Source organism: Gekko japonicus, unplaced genomic scaffold, assembly GCF_001447785.1.
Source record: "Gekko japonicus isolate JY-2015 unplaced genomic scaffold, Gekko_japonicus_V1.1 scaffold1041, whole genome shotgun sequence".
In the NCBI taxonomy this organism is placed as follows: Eukaryota; Metazoa; Chordata; class Lepidosauria; order Squamata; family Gekkonidae; genus Gekko; species Gekko japonicus.
This window is the reverse complement of record NW_015167570.1, coordinates 101,073-117,799: the sequence shown is the minus strand read 5'-3', so window position 1 is coordinate 117,799 and position 16,727 is coordinate 101,073. Positions and strand designations below refer to the sequence as shown.

General features: G+C 40.8%; 1 protein-coding gene across 1 annotated transcript in view; it reads right to left on the bottom strand.

The window, feature by feature from the left end:
* ATG2B (autophagy related 2B) overlaps positions 1–16,727 on the bottom strand; it is a 59,531-nt gene that overhangs the window by 35,035 nt on the left and 7,769 nt on the right. The window contains exons 3-14 of the mRNA XM_015413852.1: positions 15,812–15,964; positions 14,023–14,125; positions 12,855–13,017; positions 11,961–12,140; positions 9,958–10,054; positions 8,996–9,178; positions 8,389–8,543; positions 6,476–6,584; positions 5,238–5,499; positions 2,917–3,067; positions 1,770–1,865; positions 1,449–1,637 (exon numbers count right to left, since the gene is read on the bottom strand). Of these exons, the coding sequence (XP_015269338.1) occupies positions 1,449–1,637; positions 1,770–1,865; positions 2,917–3,067; positions 5,238–5,499; positions 6,476–6,584; positions 8,389–8,543; positions 8,996–9,178; positions 9,958–10,054; positions 11,961–12,140; positions 12,855–13,017; positions 14,023–14,125; positions 15,812–15,964 (1,841 nt within the window). The remainder of the gene's footprint in view (positions 1–1,448; positions 1,638–1,769; positions 1,866–2,916; positions 3,068–5,237; positions 5,500–6,475; positions 6,585–8,388; positions 8,544–8,995; positions 9,179–9,957; positions 10,055–11,960; positions 12,141–12,854; positions 13,018–14,022; positions 14,126–15,811; positions 15,965–16,727) is intronic.

Here is a 16,727-nt window from a genome sequence, read left to right as displayed (position 1 = left end):
CCTACAGCATACTGCTGGACACTGAATGGTGAAGAAATACGGTACAACAAGTAAAGGAGTTTTCATATTTGGGTATTCTTGTTTTCATCTGTTTTAAAATGGGGACCACATCAGGTGCTGATAAGAAATAAAGAAAATTTTGCTAGTAGCATATTAATTTTTTTTCAAAATAAAGGTGGGAATTATGTTCCCAAGTGCTGTCCAAGTTTTCAATTTAGAAACTGCCCATATAATTCTTTATGGAGTAGCCATAAAGATTGCTTTGGGTAACAAAAACATTGACCATCTACTCTTACTTCTTTTTGTGGAGACAGTGAAATATTCCCCACTGTTTAACTGGAGTGGCTTTTTGTTCTGTATTAGGCCAACCTTTCCTTGGTTACAAGTGTTCAGAATATTTATTAGATAATACTCAAGTAGCAAGGGCTATCTGGCTCACTTAAAAAAGGACACTTATAGGTTTCCTGGTTTAAGACCATCCACAAGAAACTTTTATTTGACGGTGTCAGGAATTGGGTTCTCATGCAACATTTGCTTTGGTGAGAAGTCATGTAAATGAATTAATTATTGAAGCTCTGCTTTCAAGAGTGCATCATACTTGTTCATCTCAGTTTTTGAAATTCAGCCTCCGAAATCTCCTCCCTCTTATACTTACCTGTTAACCTCTTCAAATCTTTTAAGAGCTTTTGTACCTGCCAGATTAAATGCTTACTCTCGGGTAGTTATGAGTGGAAGGGATTTGTGCTTCGCTTACTCAGAATGCATCTGCTCCTGCTCTTTAGGCAAGACTAATACCATTGCACACATTTTCCTGGAGTGTCCTTTGTATATTAACCTTAGGAGACACTATGTTTCACCATGTTTGTTAGCCTGATTTGATTTATATCCATATGAAAGAGTTATATCCAGTGTTCCCTCTAAGCTGAGTTAGTGTGAGCTAGCTCACCATTTTTTAGCCTCCAGCTCATACATTTTTGTCTTTGCTCAGGAAGGATGGCTCCAGAACAGGCTAATTGATGCAGCAGCCAAATCACTCGCTCACAACTTTAATGCCAGTAGCTCACAATGTAGAATTTTTGCTCACAAGACTCCACAGCTTAGAGGGAGCATTGGTTATATCTCTACTTGCCGATAAGGACCCCCCAAAATCCTAGCAGCTGCAATTTTTTAAACTCCTTTTGTCTATTGGGTAATAAATGATTAATAAGAAGTATTCACCGCTCAAGATCTATGAATCATAGAGCTTTTATTAGAATAGAAAGGAAAGGAAAGTCATGGCCTTTCCCCCACTGGCCTGCCTGGCCCATTCACTGATGAACCTCACCAGTGGCCAACCACATTGTAGGAGAGGGAAGGAAGAACAATGAGGCTAAACATTGTGGTGGCATTTTCTTCTTAGTACTGACAAAAAGGTAGCCAGCCTGCAAACAAAGTATTATGATGCATACCAGGCTGATGTGTTTGTTGTATGAGGTGTACATGTGAGATGCCATCATCTCTACTGTAGTTAGCTTTTGTGGCTGAAGCAAAGAATTTAGTCTGTCTACAATGCTGATATCTAATTCACAAAATGCTGGATTCAACTTTATTTGTAACTCAGCTTTCTGTGGGACAGAGCTCAGTCTTCCTTGGCTACCCTGCAAAAAAAAAGGACATACAAATCTTCAGTGGCATTTGACTACTATTTGTACATCACACACACAGGCAAGCAAACAACAGTTTATGCATTTCTTTTCTGAGACTAGAGGGAAGAATCTCTCCAACTTTACCTGAGGTCCTCTATGATCCAAGTGTTTGTAATGCAGCTGAAGGCAGGAGTGAGGGTGCAACTTGTTTCCTTGTTTTTCAGAATTAAACATTAGCAGCTTTAAAAATAAAACAGCAGAAAAAAGGTTAATACATGCAACAAAAAGCAAACACTTTCATTTCAGAACTCTCTCTATATATATATCTGCTAAGTAAGGACCCTTGACTTGGGTTCAGAAGGTAATAATTATACTTGTCGTATGGCAGTGTGTGTTGTATAGCCAGGAGCTACGAGGATTGTCTGGCAGCCGAAATTCTAACTCTTTTAATTCAGAAGGTGAACGCATAAAGAACCAGACACAGGCGTAGCCCCCCCTCCCACTGGGTAACAAAGTACTAGTGTAGCACACTTCCAGTCTCCTTTGACTCATCCAATCTCTTCCTGATCTGTTTGCAGGGCAGAACGGATTTTGCTTCCAGAAACAAACCAAAAGGGGGTGGGGAATATAATATGGTGGGTGGGGCTGACCTTGAATGGTGGTATGCAGGAAAGCAAAGCCATTGCATTACTGATGCTATGCCTGATCACTGCAGGCTTTTCCATTTCCTGCATCACTGCTACAAAAACAAATTTTAAAAGTGCAAGATGCAATCATAGTGTTGGATCCAGACTAAACTTTCTACTGGCAGAATGCTTTCCTGCCTCCCACTCCCATTGATTTCTACAAAATGCTGGTCCTGAGGGATAAGTAACCCTGAGGAATGATCGTGTGTGTGTGTGTGTGTGTGTGTGCAGTACAACGGGGAAAACAGGTAGCAATTGCCAATTCAGTCTGGATCCAACCCACTCATCTCCAAGTATCTCACTTAAGCTTGGGGCTCAGAGTACACACTCACAAAGAGGAATACCACCAATATCATAAGACAGCTGTGAAGACGAATGCATGAGATATCATAAACCATACTCTGCAAGTTCTGTAATAAATGACAGTGTTTAGGCTACTAAGAGTAGCTGTCTCTCTATGCTATTGTAGAGTAGCATTCACAGTATAATGCATATTTGAGTGGGTTTAGGTTCTACCAAACAGTATTTAGTTACAACTAAACATGCATAGGGCTGTTACAAGATTAGGATTTTTCTCTTTCTACCCAGGTATGAAAATAGTTTACCTCTGTATAGTGAGGTATTTCAGAATGAGAGTCAGTAGAAAAAAGGCATTCCAGAAGTTCCATTTGCCCCACAGATAGATCTGTACTCAAGGAACGAGAGGTTGATCTTTGTCTTTGCTCATATGACACCTTAATGCCTGTACCTATAAATCTATTATGAGAAACAAATACATAAAATGTGTATGAATTGGATGCACGCATTTAATTTACAATTTGTGGAAACACGTCATTAAACTGCAAATTTGCCTGGAATGAAACACAAACAGCAGCTACCCAGTTCTACCACATCGATGCTTAGCCCCTTCTCTAGAACACTCAATATTAGATTACGTACACTATAAAGAGATCAGAGCCAAGGAAACAATTTTCTGACTCCCCTAGCATCATATTAAATATTTCCTTATCCAATAACTAAGTGGGTAGCTTGTGCCAACCACTAAAGCAGGAAAACCGGATCGCACACAGAAAAGACAGAGGTATCCACGAACACAGAAAGAAGTAGGAAGAAAACATGGCTTGGCAAATTAATCCAAAAGAAAAATCCTCCCTTCCCCCTCAAATGTCTCGGTGAGACTTGAACATTTTCCAAGAGTCACAGAAAAGAGGGAAATAGTGTAACTGGCCTACTCAAGCCCACAAATGTTTATTGTACCCTGGGAGGGGAAGATTCACAGCAACTTGGTAAACTATGGCTGCGGTCACACGCAACATTAGCCACGCAAGAGATACGGAAGACAAGCGGAGTTTCCGGTCGCGATCTCACCAGCACATCTGGGAAGCGTAGCGCTTCCGTGGCACAACTGAGGCTTCCTGCCGAAAAAGCGCAGCAAAAAACTAGTACCTTGGAGGTACTAGTTTCCAGAAACTGCGGGGCAAGGGCGGGCGTCTGATCGCGTTTCCGGTGGTATCCGGCGCCCACCCATGTCCCCTTGCGGAAAAGGGTTTTTTTTTCCCGACGTCTCCGTGGATGCGCACACGCACCCAACGGAGCATGCGCATTCGTAGTGTACACAAAAAAAGAAAACCAGTTCGCCGCGCCGCGCGCTTCTTCATTGCGCGCAGGCGTGTGTTGTGATCGGCACCTCTCCCTTGCCATGGAACCTCCACAGTACCTCCACAGAACCTCCACAGTAGGTCTGATCGCTTTACTGCATGTTATTTTGCCCCGGGGCAAACAGCCACACTTCTCCTCTGCAGTTTCCTGCCCGTGTGGCAGGGGCCTAAGTTAGTCTGAGAAACAGTAACTGGCCCAAGGTAACTCCAGTAGACTCATGGCAGTGTGGGGATTTCAATCTAGATCTCTTGAATGCTAGTCTCACTAACCAATACATCACACTGGGTTAGGGCAGGGGATTTTTCCAGGTGCTTATTCCCCCCCTTCTTCAACTCCTCACAGACCCTTAATTTCCATTCTAAAACAATACCTATTCTTTGTCCAAAGACTGTTTCTACTGCACAGTTCAAAAAGATCACCGTTCTAATCTAATTTTCCTTCGTGGGTTCTGGAACTCTGACAAACACAGACCTCACTCATTCATTTAACTAATGGAAAACAATTAAAGGATACTGACTCCTCCACTATCAGGGGGAGTTTAAGAGTTCTATGTCTCTGTAGGGTGCATATGAAAGTAGATTAAGAATTATGCAGAGAATATTAGCTTGTAATCAGGCACCTCTGCGTTTCATCTGAACATTTAAGATGCCATAAGGTAAATTACAGTGTCTTCCCCCATTTAAGTACTGAATAAAACAGTGGTTATGCAGTATATTGCAAGTATGCTCACAGGTTTTCTACCATATTGCTGGGTGGTGCAGTACTGTCTGTGCGCGACATCGCACAAGAGCTACTAGAAAATTAAACCCTGATTTGCATTTCAAAGCAGAGTTGTTGCATACAAAAATAAAAAAATTACCTGATGCAGTCATTACAGTCCGACCTTAAGGCGCAGTATTAATTGACCGAAGGTCATTATCAGGGAGGGGGTTTGCTGAAATGTGACTTCTGTGATGTCTTGTACAAGGAGAAATGTTAAGACGCAATACAGTAAAGCTGATTTCATGCAAGGGCTACTTGCATCACTTTCTTTTTGCTTACGCTTGTACAAGAGTTCATGGCAACTGGAAATGCTCCATGGGACCTGACCCACCATACCTGCTACTGACAGGATTAGGAAAAATGCATGCTTTAATAATCCCACTGTCCGAATCCCTCAAGTATGCTAGTTTCACATATTACAGAACAAGCTTAAAATGGCCAAAGAGCTCATAGAGAATGCCTGAATGTGTTTCTTGCATTGACTAATTAATAAGCAAAATTGTACCTAAGATGATCATGTGAACAAGCCTTCGCAAACACTTCTCGGAGGGAAAGAAAGTCTTCCATTGGAAACTTAACTGGATCAACCTTTTCTATTCGGGTAAAAAAATCCTGTGCCATTGGTGTCAGCGGACTAACATTCAACGACGTTTCAGGCGGTGGTAAAGGATCGATATGAAGCACCGACATTGAGAAAGCACCCACTACTAGCCTAAAAAGAAGTTCAGGTCTAGATTCATCCACTGAGACAGATCTAGATGGAAGAGCTGAAATTAAATACAGTTAATTTTGTTACTATATCTGTAAATATAAACCATGTAGTAAATTCAGTTTTAATTATTTAAAAAAATAGCAAGGATTAACATTGCCACAAAGATAACTGTATGCAAACTATGGCAACCAGATCTGTCTTTCACTAATAAGATGTTCCCATTTCAGAAACCCATTTTGGTAAAAATTCCTTCAGTTATTGAATATATTTCTTTCCAGTATAAGTGAATGTCCAAGCATGCAAAGATCACCTCACAGATTAAAAAAAGAAACATATCCAGATTGCCAGCAAAAGTGGCAATCTCAGCCATCCATGCATGGAATGTGGAGTTTTCCTGTATGCCCCTCTGTTTCTGTAGCCCCTTCCCACCCTTGGAAAGATTCCTGAGTTGGAGGACCCAAGTAGAAGAATACCTGCTTGGGTCAGAGTGCTGAAGGGCAGTGAAGTTACTCCTCTTCCCTCTTTATCAAACACAGCTCTGCTGAAGGGGGGAAGCGGTTTTGCCACCTTGTCCCTTCTCACTTCAGTCCTCCAACCTGCACAGCTATACCCTCATGTAATCCCATGTCTCCAGGAAAGAGTTTTCTGTGGGTCAGGAGGGGCTTCAGGAATGGAGACAACTTTGTGTGCCTTCTGTGCATAGACAGCTGGATGCAACCCATTAACAACTATTCAAAATCATGATTCAGACCTCAGAAACCACAAGATTGCAGTAAGGACCTTCGAGAATCTTAATGCTGACTTCAAAATGGTCTTTAAACTAAAACACACTGCCTACAAACTCCCATCTTGCTTTTAAACTAAAAGGAATACAAGTTCCTTAAACACCAAATGAAAAAATATATTATCATCTTGCACTACCCACAAACTGGGGGGGTGGGGGGGTGAGAAAAGAACACAATGCAATGATGATTTCTATGTTTCCACCAAACTTCAAGAAAATGAGACAGCAAGCCCCCACATTTACTTACAAGTCCTTCTTAATGGAGCTGGGTGGACTATGCTGGGTGTAAATGATGGAACTCTTATTTGCTGTGGTTCCTGCTTGTTTTGATCAGAAAAATCTCCCCATGCTGGCTGCTGCTAAAACAAATGAACAAGAAGTTCCTATTACACCAATATCATATTAACTTATCAAATGGAACAGAAAACATTAAAATACACTTGGTACATACTCTTCTATGAATAGTATCCCAGGATGTTATTCTGAAGACGTGTCTCGCAATTGTGACATATTTTGTGGTTCTGTTATTTTCATGATATTTTGCTTGATGGGGGGAAAAAATCACCTGGGCCTTGGGATGTACAGCTGCTGTTATCAGGGGTCATGAGTTACATTTGGGACTAGGTCTTAAGGGCTGGTTCCTACCAACTTCTCTGCTGGTGAAAAAGGACGGGGCACCTTTTGACCTCCCAAAAGGGGATATCATGGGTTGCAGGGCCTATTTTTAAGCTGTTATTTATTTATAGACTTCTTTCCCCCCTTGTGGGGACCCAAAGCAGCTGATCACGTCACTCTCCCCTCCTCCACCATAACATCACAACAACTACCTTGTAGCTAGGTGAGGGTGAGAGATTGTGATGCATCTAAGGTCACCTGCTAAGGCTCCATGGACAGAATAGGGATTCTAACTCTGCTGTCCCAGGTCCAGGTTGGCACTCAGTTATGTCAGGCTGGCTCTCATATGCACAAAAGCCATGCTGGATGGGGGCTGCAGTAAGAAGAAGAGTGGGTGAGATAGAACAGAAAAGTTGGTAGGGTTCAGCCTCTATTACAGAAGAGGAAGCAGGCAGTTTCTCTCAGAAAAAGTGTTCTGCAGAATGTGTAAGTCCCTCTAGCTTGAAAATATGTTTTAGATCCTAGTAAAATCTGACATAAATTAGATTTTCTAGACACTGTGATAGCTTATATGCAACATTATTCCTGGTGAACATTAGTAAGATGAAGCAGTAACACAGAAAGGTTACTACAGTTGTTTATATATCAGAATTTGACCATTCTGGGTAACACTCAATATTAAACCTGAGGCAATTAGATCAAGCATATTAACTGGCTAACATATCAACAGATGTATAATATATCAACAGATCTATCCTTATAAACAGGCTAGTAACATCTGCTGATGAGGTCTATGTGAAGCCAAACTGAGATATAACATGGTAGGTAGGCAGCACACAGTGAGGAGGCTGCATTAGGAACATCAAGGGAATCCCCCTTCAACACCTGTGTAGGAGCCACTAAAGGCCAGGACTTTCCTTTCTTCCTTTAAAAATGTTGCCTCTCATCTCTACAATGCTCAGTACAAAGATTCTCCAACTGGCTGTTCTTGTTCTTGTTCAAATAGCTCTACCAGGTGTAGACCGTGTCAATACCCACATTTTTCTCAGCTGAAGGTAGACTTTGACTTTTTCTACCATCATTTCTTGGGCAGAAATACTCAAACACACATGCAGATAAACAGAAACAGATCACAGAAAACAACAGCAAGGCCATATCAAATTATGTCTCGCCCACACTAGGCACAAGGTGTGAAGATTCAGAGCACTGACAGTGCTTTTCTGAGGCATAATATCCTCCTCCAAACCTTGCCCAAACCTTACTGGAAATCATTCTGGTCAAATGGAGCTGGTATTAGGGCTCTTTTTGTAGCAGGAACTCCTTTGCATATTAGGCAACACACTCCTAGTGTAGCCAATCCTCCAAGAGCTTACGGTAGTCGCTGTAAGAGGAGCTCTGTAAGCTCTTGGAGGATTGGCTACACTAGGAGTGTGTTGCCTAATATGCAAAGGAGTTCCTGCTACAAAAAGAGCCCTTTATATCTAAATACAAGGATACCACAAACTCATTTACTGAACAGAGATGCAATAATTAAGAGTAACATACCACTACTGTACTAAGTGGAGATCCTGCAGGAGTAGTAGTATATGTACTTGTTAAAGAAAGGTCTAAATCCATAGTTGGTGGGTCTCCAAGAGGTGGAAGAGAAGACAGACTATGAGACATCTCCATGTCAGCCATCGAGAAGAAAACCTCTTCCTCTGAAGGGAAAAAAAAGAACATGCCTTGTTTGAAATGAAAAATATTAATGCTAGAGTATTCAGAAGTCAATATTATTCTAGGAAAACCCAGCAGGTTATGTGACTAATACAGATCATGTTTAGACAAACTCACATACTGTAGATTACTGCCAAAAGACACAATGGCCCTTGCCCTCCTTCACATCTCTTAATTACAGGTGTGTATGGCTTAAATGTTAAATAACAAAGAGAAAGTGAGAGGAGCACCACTGGTGCAACCCACCTAAGGAAAGGATTCGCTAAAGACAATCCACATGCGGACCCTGACCTACCAGTAGTTTGGGACATAAAAGCAAGTAGACTGAAAACCATTAAAAAGTGGCTGAACATCTCTCAGTGCTGCCTATTCCACATGGTACATTTTCACTGATCTAATAATATACCCACATCCTAGGATGCTCATAGCTGCTCACCACGACTGGAAGGAGTTCTGGCTGCCTCAGTCTCATAAAAACTCGGATCAGACTGTGCTCCTGCTGGCAAAGTGTCTTTTCTTAAGTAGCGCTTAAGCTCCATTTGGATCCGATACTCATCTTCCTGTTGCATTGGTCGATTTTTCCTATCCTTATTAGACAATTCCATCCGACTGGGATTTTCTGTTGCCAAAAACAGGATACGGAGACCTGACTTCTAATTCAGTTCCCAGAGAAAACAAAAATCCCTTTGCCATACAGCTGTGCAGCAACTTCTGAACTAATGAACCCTCCCATGCTTTGGCTTCAACAAATAAGTGACTATTACAGTCAATGCTCCCTCCCTCTAAGCTGTGGAGTCTTGTGAGCAAAAATTCTACTTTGTGAGCTACCGGTATTAAAGTTGTGAGCCAGCGATTTGGCTGCTGCATAAACTAGTTTGCTCTGGAGCCATCCTTCCTGAGCTAAGACAAAAATGTGTGAGCCAGAGCCTAAAAAATTGTGAGCTAGCTCACACTAACTCAGCTTAGAGGGAACACTGATTAGTCAACCGTCTGGAATTAAACCTACTCGGGATATTTTCAATGTCTCCAACATTAAACAGTAATGTTTTTAGGTTTTTTAGTGTGTATTTGTTTTTAACCTAGTATGGTATTTTATTGAAATACAAATAAAAGGCTTACAGTTGCAGGTTTAACCCAGCCAAAACCAGTTGCTTAAGTTTACAGGAGAGATTTAGACACATGTTTTAACCTCCCTCCCTATTTGAATAAATTGAACCTAATAAAAACTGACTAACTTAAATGTCACCCTAATGAATAAATTGAACCTAATAAAAACTGACTAACTTAAATGTCACCCTAATGTCAAAAATATTTAAAGTTTGGATAATTTAATTGTGCAAGCTTATAATACAACAGTGTTCCCCTCTGACAAAAGTAGACAATGCAGTTTCTACTTGCCTGGTCCAGCAATGGCTGCTAGCAGGTCCAACAGAAGATGTACCTGCCTGGGTGACAGGAACAGGTGTATGGAATCTATCTGTCCATCTACATCCAACTTTAAAAAACAAAGTGCATGAAATAAGACAATTTTTTTCAACTATCAGATTTTGCACAGGTTACCCAATGAACCCTAACAGATTATTTCTTTTCTCATTTAAATTCCTTGTTCTACGTGGTCCTGTACAAATACCAGAGTCAGCCAAACTATACATTCATCACAAACTATATACTCATCTTGATAATGAAAGCCAACTATTGATATTTTCAATACTTAAAAGATCTCAGCTGGATTTTTTATGGCAAGTATAACAGCCTGAATAGCACAGACTTGCCCGAGCGTGTCACAGTTTGGAAGCTAAGCAGGGTTAGAAGCTAAGCCATGGTTAGTATTTGGATGGGAGACCATGAAGGAAGTCCAAGGTCACTACACAGAGGCAGGCAGTGGCAAATCACAGCTGCTCATCTTTTACCTTGAAAACCCTAAAGGGTGACCATAAGTCAGTTGTGACTTGATGGCATCCAATTATTAAGTATATGCTATACAAAGATGCAAGGGTAAAAACATTTTTTCTTCTTGTTGCCCCTCCTAAACTTTAAAATTATTTTAATTTTCTCTTCATCTGGGGAGGTATAGACAGGCTACCAATGTAAGAAGACCAGTATTCAGATATACTTTCAACAGTAAAAGCTCTAAACCTGTCTTTCCCTCTGGTTCTGTACTTTCCCCTCCCTTTTCTGTTTTTCCTGATTTCTCCCACAATGGATACTGCTGTCAACAAATCCTGTTTTAAAAAGTCTGCTGAGAAGGAGAAAATCAGCTCTGTAAGTTGTCACTGTAGTTCTTTCTGAATTGATTCCACTGTTATAAACAATGTGATGATGCCTGTTCCCTAAAGATGTTGCCATGTAGCTTAGAGACAGCACTCAGTTATGCGAGACCAACAATTCCAAAGAGAATTGATTACATTTTCTTTAGACACCTTCTTGCTTTCCAGATTTTGAGGTGGCCACAAAGAGTCAGGATACTTCACATACTTTCCAGTTCAAAACATGAACAAAGCTTTTTGCTTGATACACTGACTCATTAGTAGGTCAAAAGAGAATGAGGACTATGATGCTCACCCAATGAGTGAATAAAAATTGCTACATGTCTTGCTGCTACTGAAATTGTCAGCTGTTAGGTTTCCACATCCTGCTACCACTGCCTCTTGAGTGCCATTTGAACCAGAAGGGAAACAGAAGGACGCTCAGGTAATATCCCTAAAGAGTCTTATACAGTTGCTGTGCTGCCACAAGAAGGCTTCCACTGAGGGCAGAGGCACCACGGATGCAAGAGGAGAGATTATTTTGACTGCTCTCTCTTCCTCACGGCAGCCACTTGTTTTGCATGCCTTTTAGTCCATGTGGGTGCCTCAGTTCCAGCATCACCTTTTCAGCACTTGCAGGCAGCTGTGAGGGGAAAGAGGAGGGTGGGCAAGATCCGCATCCACCAACATATTCTATTGGTACTATACAGGATCTAACCTGATGAGTTTACCCCTTCTCTTCTTCTAGACACGGCAGAACAGCCAGTCTAGAAGTCAGAAGAGCGCTAGAAAGAAACATCCAGGGAAAGGGGAAGGAAGAGGAAAGTACAGAGAATCTCCGGCACTGTGCTTGCATTAGGTCTCAGAGTAATTCACAGCAATGGAAAGAACATATGTTGTGCAGGGTGGATTTATTCAGGAGGGCTTCTGACACTGCCACATGATTTTAATTATATATGTTCGTAGTTTTTATGGAATATATAATGGTTTTAGTTTTTAAGGATTATTAAATGTATATTGTTATTACCACTGTAACCTGCCTTGGCTCTGGTTTCAGAGAAAGGTGTATTAAAATGCTCTAAACCATTAAACAAACACAACTATAATTTTTGCCAACAACTATACAATACAAATGTATAGGATGCTACAACAAACCTTTGCTCCAGGAAGCACCTCGTTTTGCTTTAATGTAAGAATGAGCTCCATTCCTCCGATCAGTTTACATATTTGTACGGGGTCTGATGGAGAAACCTCCGGCAAGTTTCTTGCTAGTTGTGGGTGGGGCTCATACACAATTTTAGGGTTCCAGCTAGGCGAAAGCTTTGGTTCTGTAGTCTTTAAAATAAATTGAAGAAAAGGAACTAAAAGACGTGATCTGTAAGAACGTTATATATGCCAACTGTTGTGTATACAAAGACAGCATTATACAGCAATAATTAAACAGTTTTTTCAGCTGTAGCAAAACCATTACATTATTTAATACCTGACAAAGTTATGAAACCTTGGAATGAAGCAATGCAAACTTTTTCTAAGACTTTTTTTACTTTCAAAGTGAGAACTTTTGGGCCAAAGGCAACATGGAAGATACAGAGTCTAGAAAGCCATAATATCTTAGTATCTCATTTTTATGAGCATACTTCACATTACGCTGCACTTGGAAAAATTATCTGTTTATTTATTTGCAATACTTGGTATCCTGCCCTCTTTCAAGGAACCCACAATACCAAGTTACCCTCCCCAAAACCCTCTAAGGTGAGCTGAAAGACAGTTCTATTGCTAATCTTCATAATGACTTTAACTCTTCAAAGCCAAAATCCAATCTATGATGTACATGTCACCCAAATTTGGTTCTCGCTCCATCCACCATAGTAGGCAAGGAAGGAAACTTGAATTTAAAAAATAAGCATCTATAGGATCAGGAGCCAATGAAGCAGGAAAATATTGCTTTACCATGCATAAATGCATGAAGATAACCTACTGAATTGCAAAATATGTTGCAGACCTGATGAACTATACATATGTATATATTAAGATCTAAAATATTTTTACCAACTGTGTAGTTGAACACACTGGAGAGGATTTTGATGACGCAGGGAATTCATCCCAGAAGAGAGAAACACCTGAGAGCTGAAGTAATTTGTGAGCAAAGGCTGTGGGCTGATGCACATTAATTCCAGAGCATTCATCAGCGGTTTCGTCACAGTACATTGTTCTGGAAGAGTGGGAAAAAGTTATGAACTAAGGACAGACTACAAAAAAAAAACCCATTGAAAACTCATGCAATAAAAAGGTGTCTTAAAATTTACTTAAGGATTAATAACCAAAACTTTTAAAGATTCGGTTTAAATTTTAAAATCCTTGCAGGGCAATCGAAAGCATGTTTTCCTCTAGTAAGCGCACTTTGCTATCTGCTTAAATGCCCCAATCAAAACTGTCAGCCAGCAAAGAGCATCTCCATTCAGACCCAAGTGCTGGAAGTGGATGTTCCTCATTTTGCCCATTTGAAGACTGAGTCTGTCTGTATGAAAAAATGTCTATTTCTCTATGTGGGTTACACTTTCTGGATCAAGGAAATTTAAGACAAAGGCTAGATATTCATCAGCTTTTTCTTATTTGTGAGATGAAATCGAAGTCCTAGATCTTGAACTTTCAACCACTGATGCTTCTTTGGAAATCTTATGATAAATAACCACCCAAACAATTGAACTGAACAGCTTTAAATGGAAAATTAATTTGAAAACAGCAAATAAAAAGCAGAGACCACAAACACTTGGCATTCAAAGCTCTACTAAGTGGTGGCAGAGGTAAAAAAAAAATATGTGTGCATACACAGAGTAATTAGGGATGAAGAGAATCACCAGCTTGTTCCCTGGGGAAACAGTTCAGGTTCTATCAGACTTCCATCCACATTCTGTCACCATTACAGGCTGAACAGAGGCCTCAGGAGCCAATGAAACAGGAAAAATTTACTGTACTAAGCAGGCCCAGAAGTATTTTGTGCATATATAGTCTGTCCTACAACATCAGTAAAGATTCAGGTTTTGCAGAATAACTCCCATCTTTTCCTCCCTGAAAAATCCTTATGTCTAGAACACTCAACAGACACATATCTCATTCAAGTTGCTTTGGAAACCATCAGTTTCCATACTGTAAATCACTGGATATTGATGAAAAAAAATCTGTTTTACTTTAAATTTGAAAAAAAAATACTACTTACTTCTCAATATGGATTTCAAGTGCTGTTCCACTTTTAGAATTATCTGGCACATGTTCAATTCTCAGAACAGTTTCTAAAAAGGTTACTTTCACTCTTCTTAAAACTATAGGAAAGAAACCAGTACAAAAGTCAGATTAAAAAACCGAGTAAAACACATGATACTGCATTCACTTATTCTAATATTTATATCTGCCAAGCTCAGTAAACTGTCTACTTGGTTTAAGAAGAAAAAGTACTACATATTGCCCTAATATTACCATTTCAAAACTAAGAACATGGACTCTGGATGCTGCAAAGTCCAAAAAGGGGACCGCTATATAGCCCAATGAGCCCTCTCATCCTACCCAGGTGCCTATCCATAGATCGCTCTAGAGCAGATAGTATGATGGGAGGGAGGTATCCAGTGCCACAGTGGTTGGTTCTAGGCCCAGTACTTTTCAATGTTTTCATAAATGATCTGGATGAGGGGGTGGAGGGACTACTCATTAAATTTGTAGATGACACCACATTGGGGGGAGCAGCAAACACCCAAGAAGATACAGAATTCAACAAGATCTGAACACACTAGAAAAGATGCAATTCAACAAGGATAAGTGCAGAGGTACATTTGGGTAACAAAAAAGAGAAGCACACATACTAAATATGGTACACACTTCCGGGCAGCAGTGTGTGTGAACAAGATCTTGTGGTATGGGTGGATTGTAAGTTAAATATGAGCAGCCTGTGTGATGCAGTGGCACAAAAAGGTAATGTGATCTTGGGGCGTATCAACAGAAGCATAATATCCAAATCACAAAATGTCATAATCCTGTTGTACACTGCATTGGTCAGGCCACACCTGGAGAACTGTGTGCAATTTTTGAGACCTGTCTTCAAAAAGGATGTGGACAGAACGGAGCAGGTGCAGAGAACGACAACAAAGAAGATTAGGGGCCTAGAGACCAAGCCCTACAAAGAAAAGCTGAGGGACTTGGGAATGTTCAGTCTGAAGAAGACAAGGCTGAGGTGGGGATATGATTGCTCTCTTTAAGTATTTGAAAGCTGTCAGAAGAGATCAGGGAGCTGTTCTGGTTGGCAGCAGACACACAGAAGAGATCAGGGAGCTGTTCTGGTTGGCAGCAGAGGATAGGACTTGCAATAATGGGTTTAAATTACAAGCAGAAAGATACCAGCTGGATATTAGGATGCATTTTTAATAGTAAAAGTACTTCAGCAGTGGAATCAGCTGCCTAGGGAGGTGGTGAGCTCCCCCTCACTGGCAGTCTTCAAGCAGCGGCTGGATTCACACTTGTCAGGGATGCTTTATGCTGACCCTGCATTCAGCAGGGGGTTGGACTAGATGGCCTGTATGGCTCCTTCCAACTCTATGATTCTATGCAGAAGGGGATGAAGCTATCTGTCCAATGTAACAATCCAGCCTACCACACCTCTGCAGAGCAGAAATTATTCGAGGATCAGGACAATTAGGAGGAATTGTTCCATGAGGCATGCTTACACGCCTCCTTCTGTACCTAGGGAGAGAAAGAGGACTCACTGGGCCCTATATCAAGTCCCTTCAGACTCAGCGGTATTCATAGCACACTAGATCATGCCCCTAATTTTTACCAAGAAAGGTAAATTTTTAAAACCATCAAATATTAATTCCCTATAACTTGAACAATTTTTGTATAATGAAATTATATAATTTCTTGATGTACTAACAGACTTACGTGACAATCCTTATTGTGACTCAACTGTAAAGATACTTTAACTTAACAAAACATATCCCAATAATCTTCTGCTTAAATACCTGTTTCAATGGTTTCAGCAAACTTCTCAAGTCCTTCAAATGGCTGAGACCCTTCTCCTTGTTCATCTGTCAGTTTTTGGCTGAGACATTCCTTTGCAAGCTGCATACTGCTGGTCATAAAGCTTGACCAATACATTGGCTCTGAACCAGAAGCTGTGAAACAGGAGAAATATAATGCTCACCCATTAACATGCTGCAGTTAGAGGATCATCATTTCCAAAGTGCATCCATGTAGGATACAATAAATCAGAAGTACAACTTCTAAATATGAGCATGACAGACTTTCAGAAGTTCTGCACACAGAGCAGCAGATAAGAGACCCCGCACCAAACTGGTCTCCTTCAACATCAAGAGTTTCAGCAGCAGAATTTAATCAGCCATGTGATAAGTGCTGGTTTCATGCCTGCCATTGATCACATCAGTTTCTGCCACATAACACATTTCTAGACAATATCCCAAAATGCAGCATTCAGCGTCTAGGAACTAAACATTCTGGGGTGAGATGGAGTGACATGGAAGACTGTGGGTGTAGACCTGGCTTGAGCCTGCAGTGTATGGTCAGAGTTCAGGCTGCAAATGTATTCAAAAGCAACGAAACATAGGCTTGGATTGTGCACGTGTGCCACCCTGATGTAATTTTAATAGGCATGCACGTAGAAAACATAAAGCAGTTGATTTAAATTCTATCAGAAACCTCTGAATAAAAGTGGGTTTTCCCAGCTGGTACCAGGGTACCCCAAGCAGGATCATACTGCCTGTAAACGAAAAGCAGGATTTGTCTTCAGGCACACTCACATGGTGCATCAAGGAGACATGGTTATGCAGTGTTACACTGAGCCTACTCTTTCTATATTTCCTAGGTGCTGGTTGTAGATCCAGCTATGCAGCTCAAGTGGGGCCTGAAGGAGCAAAGCAA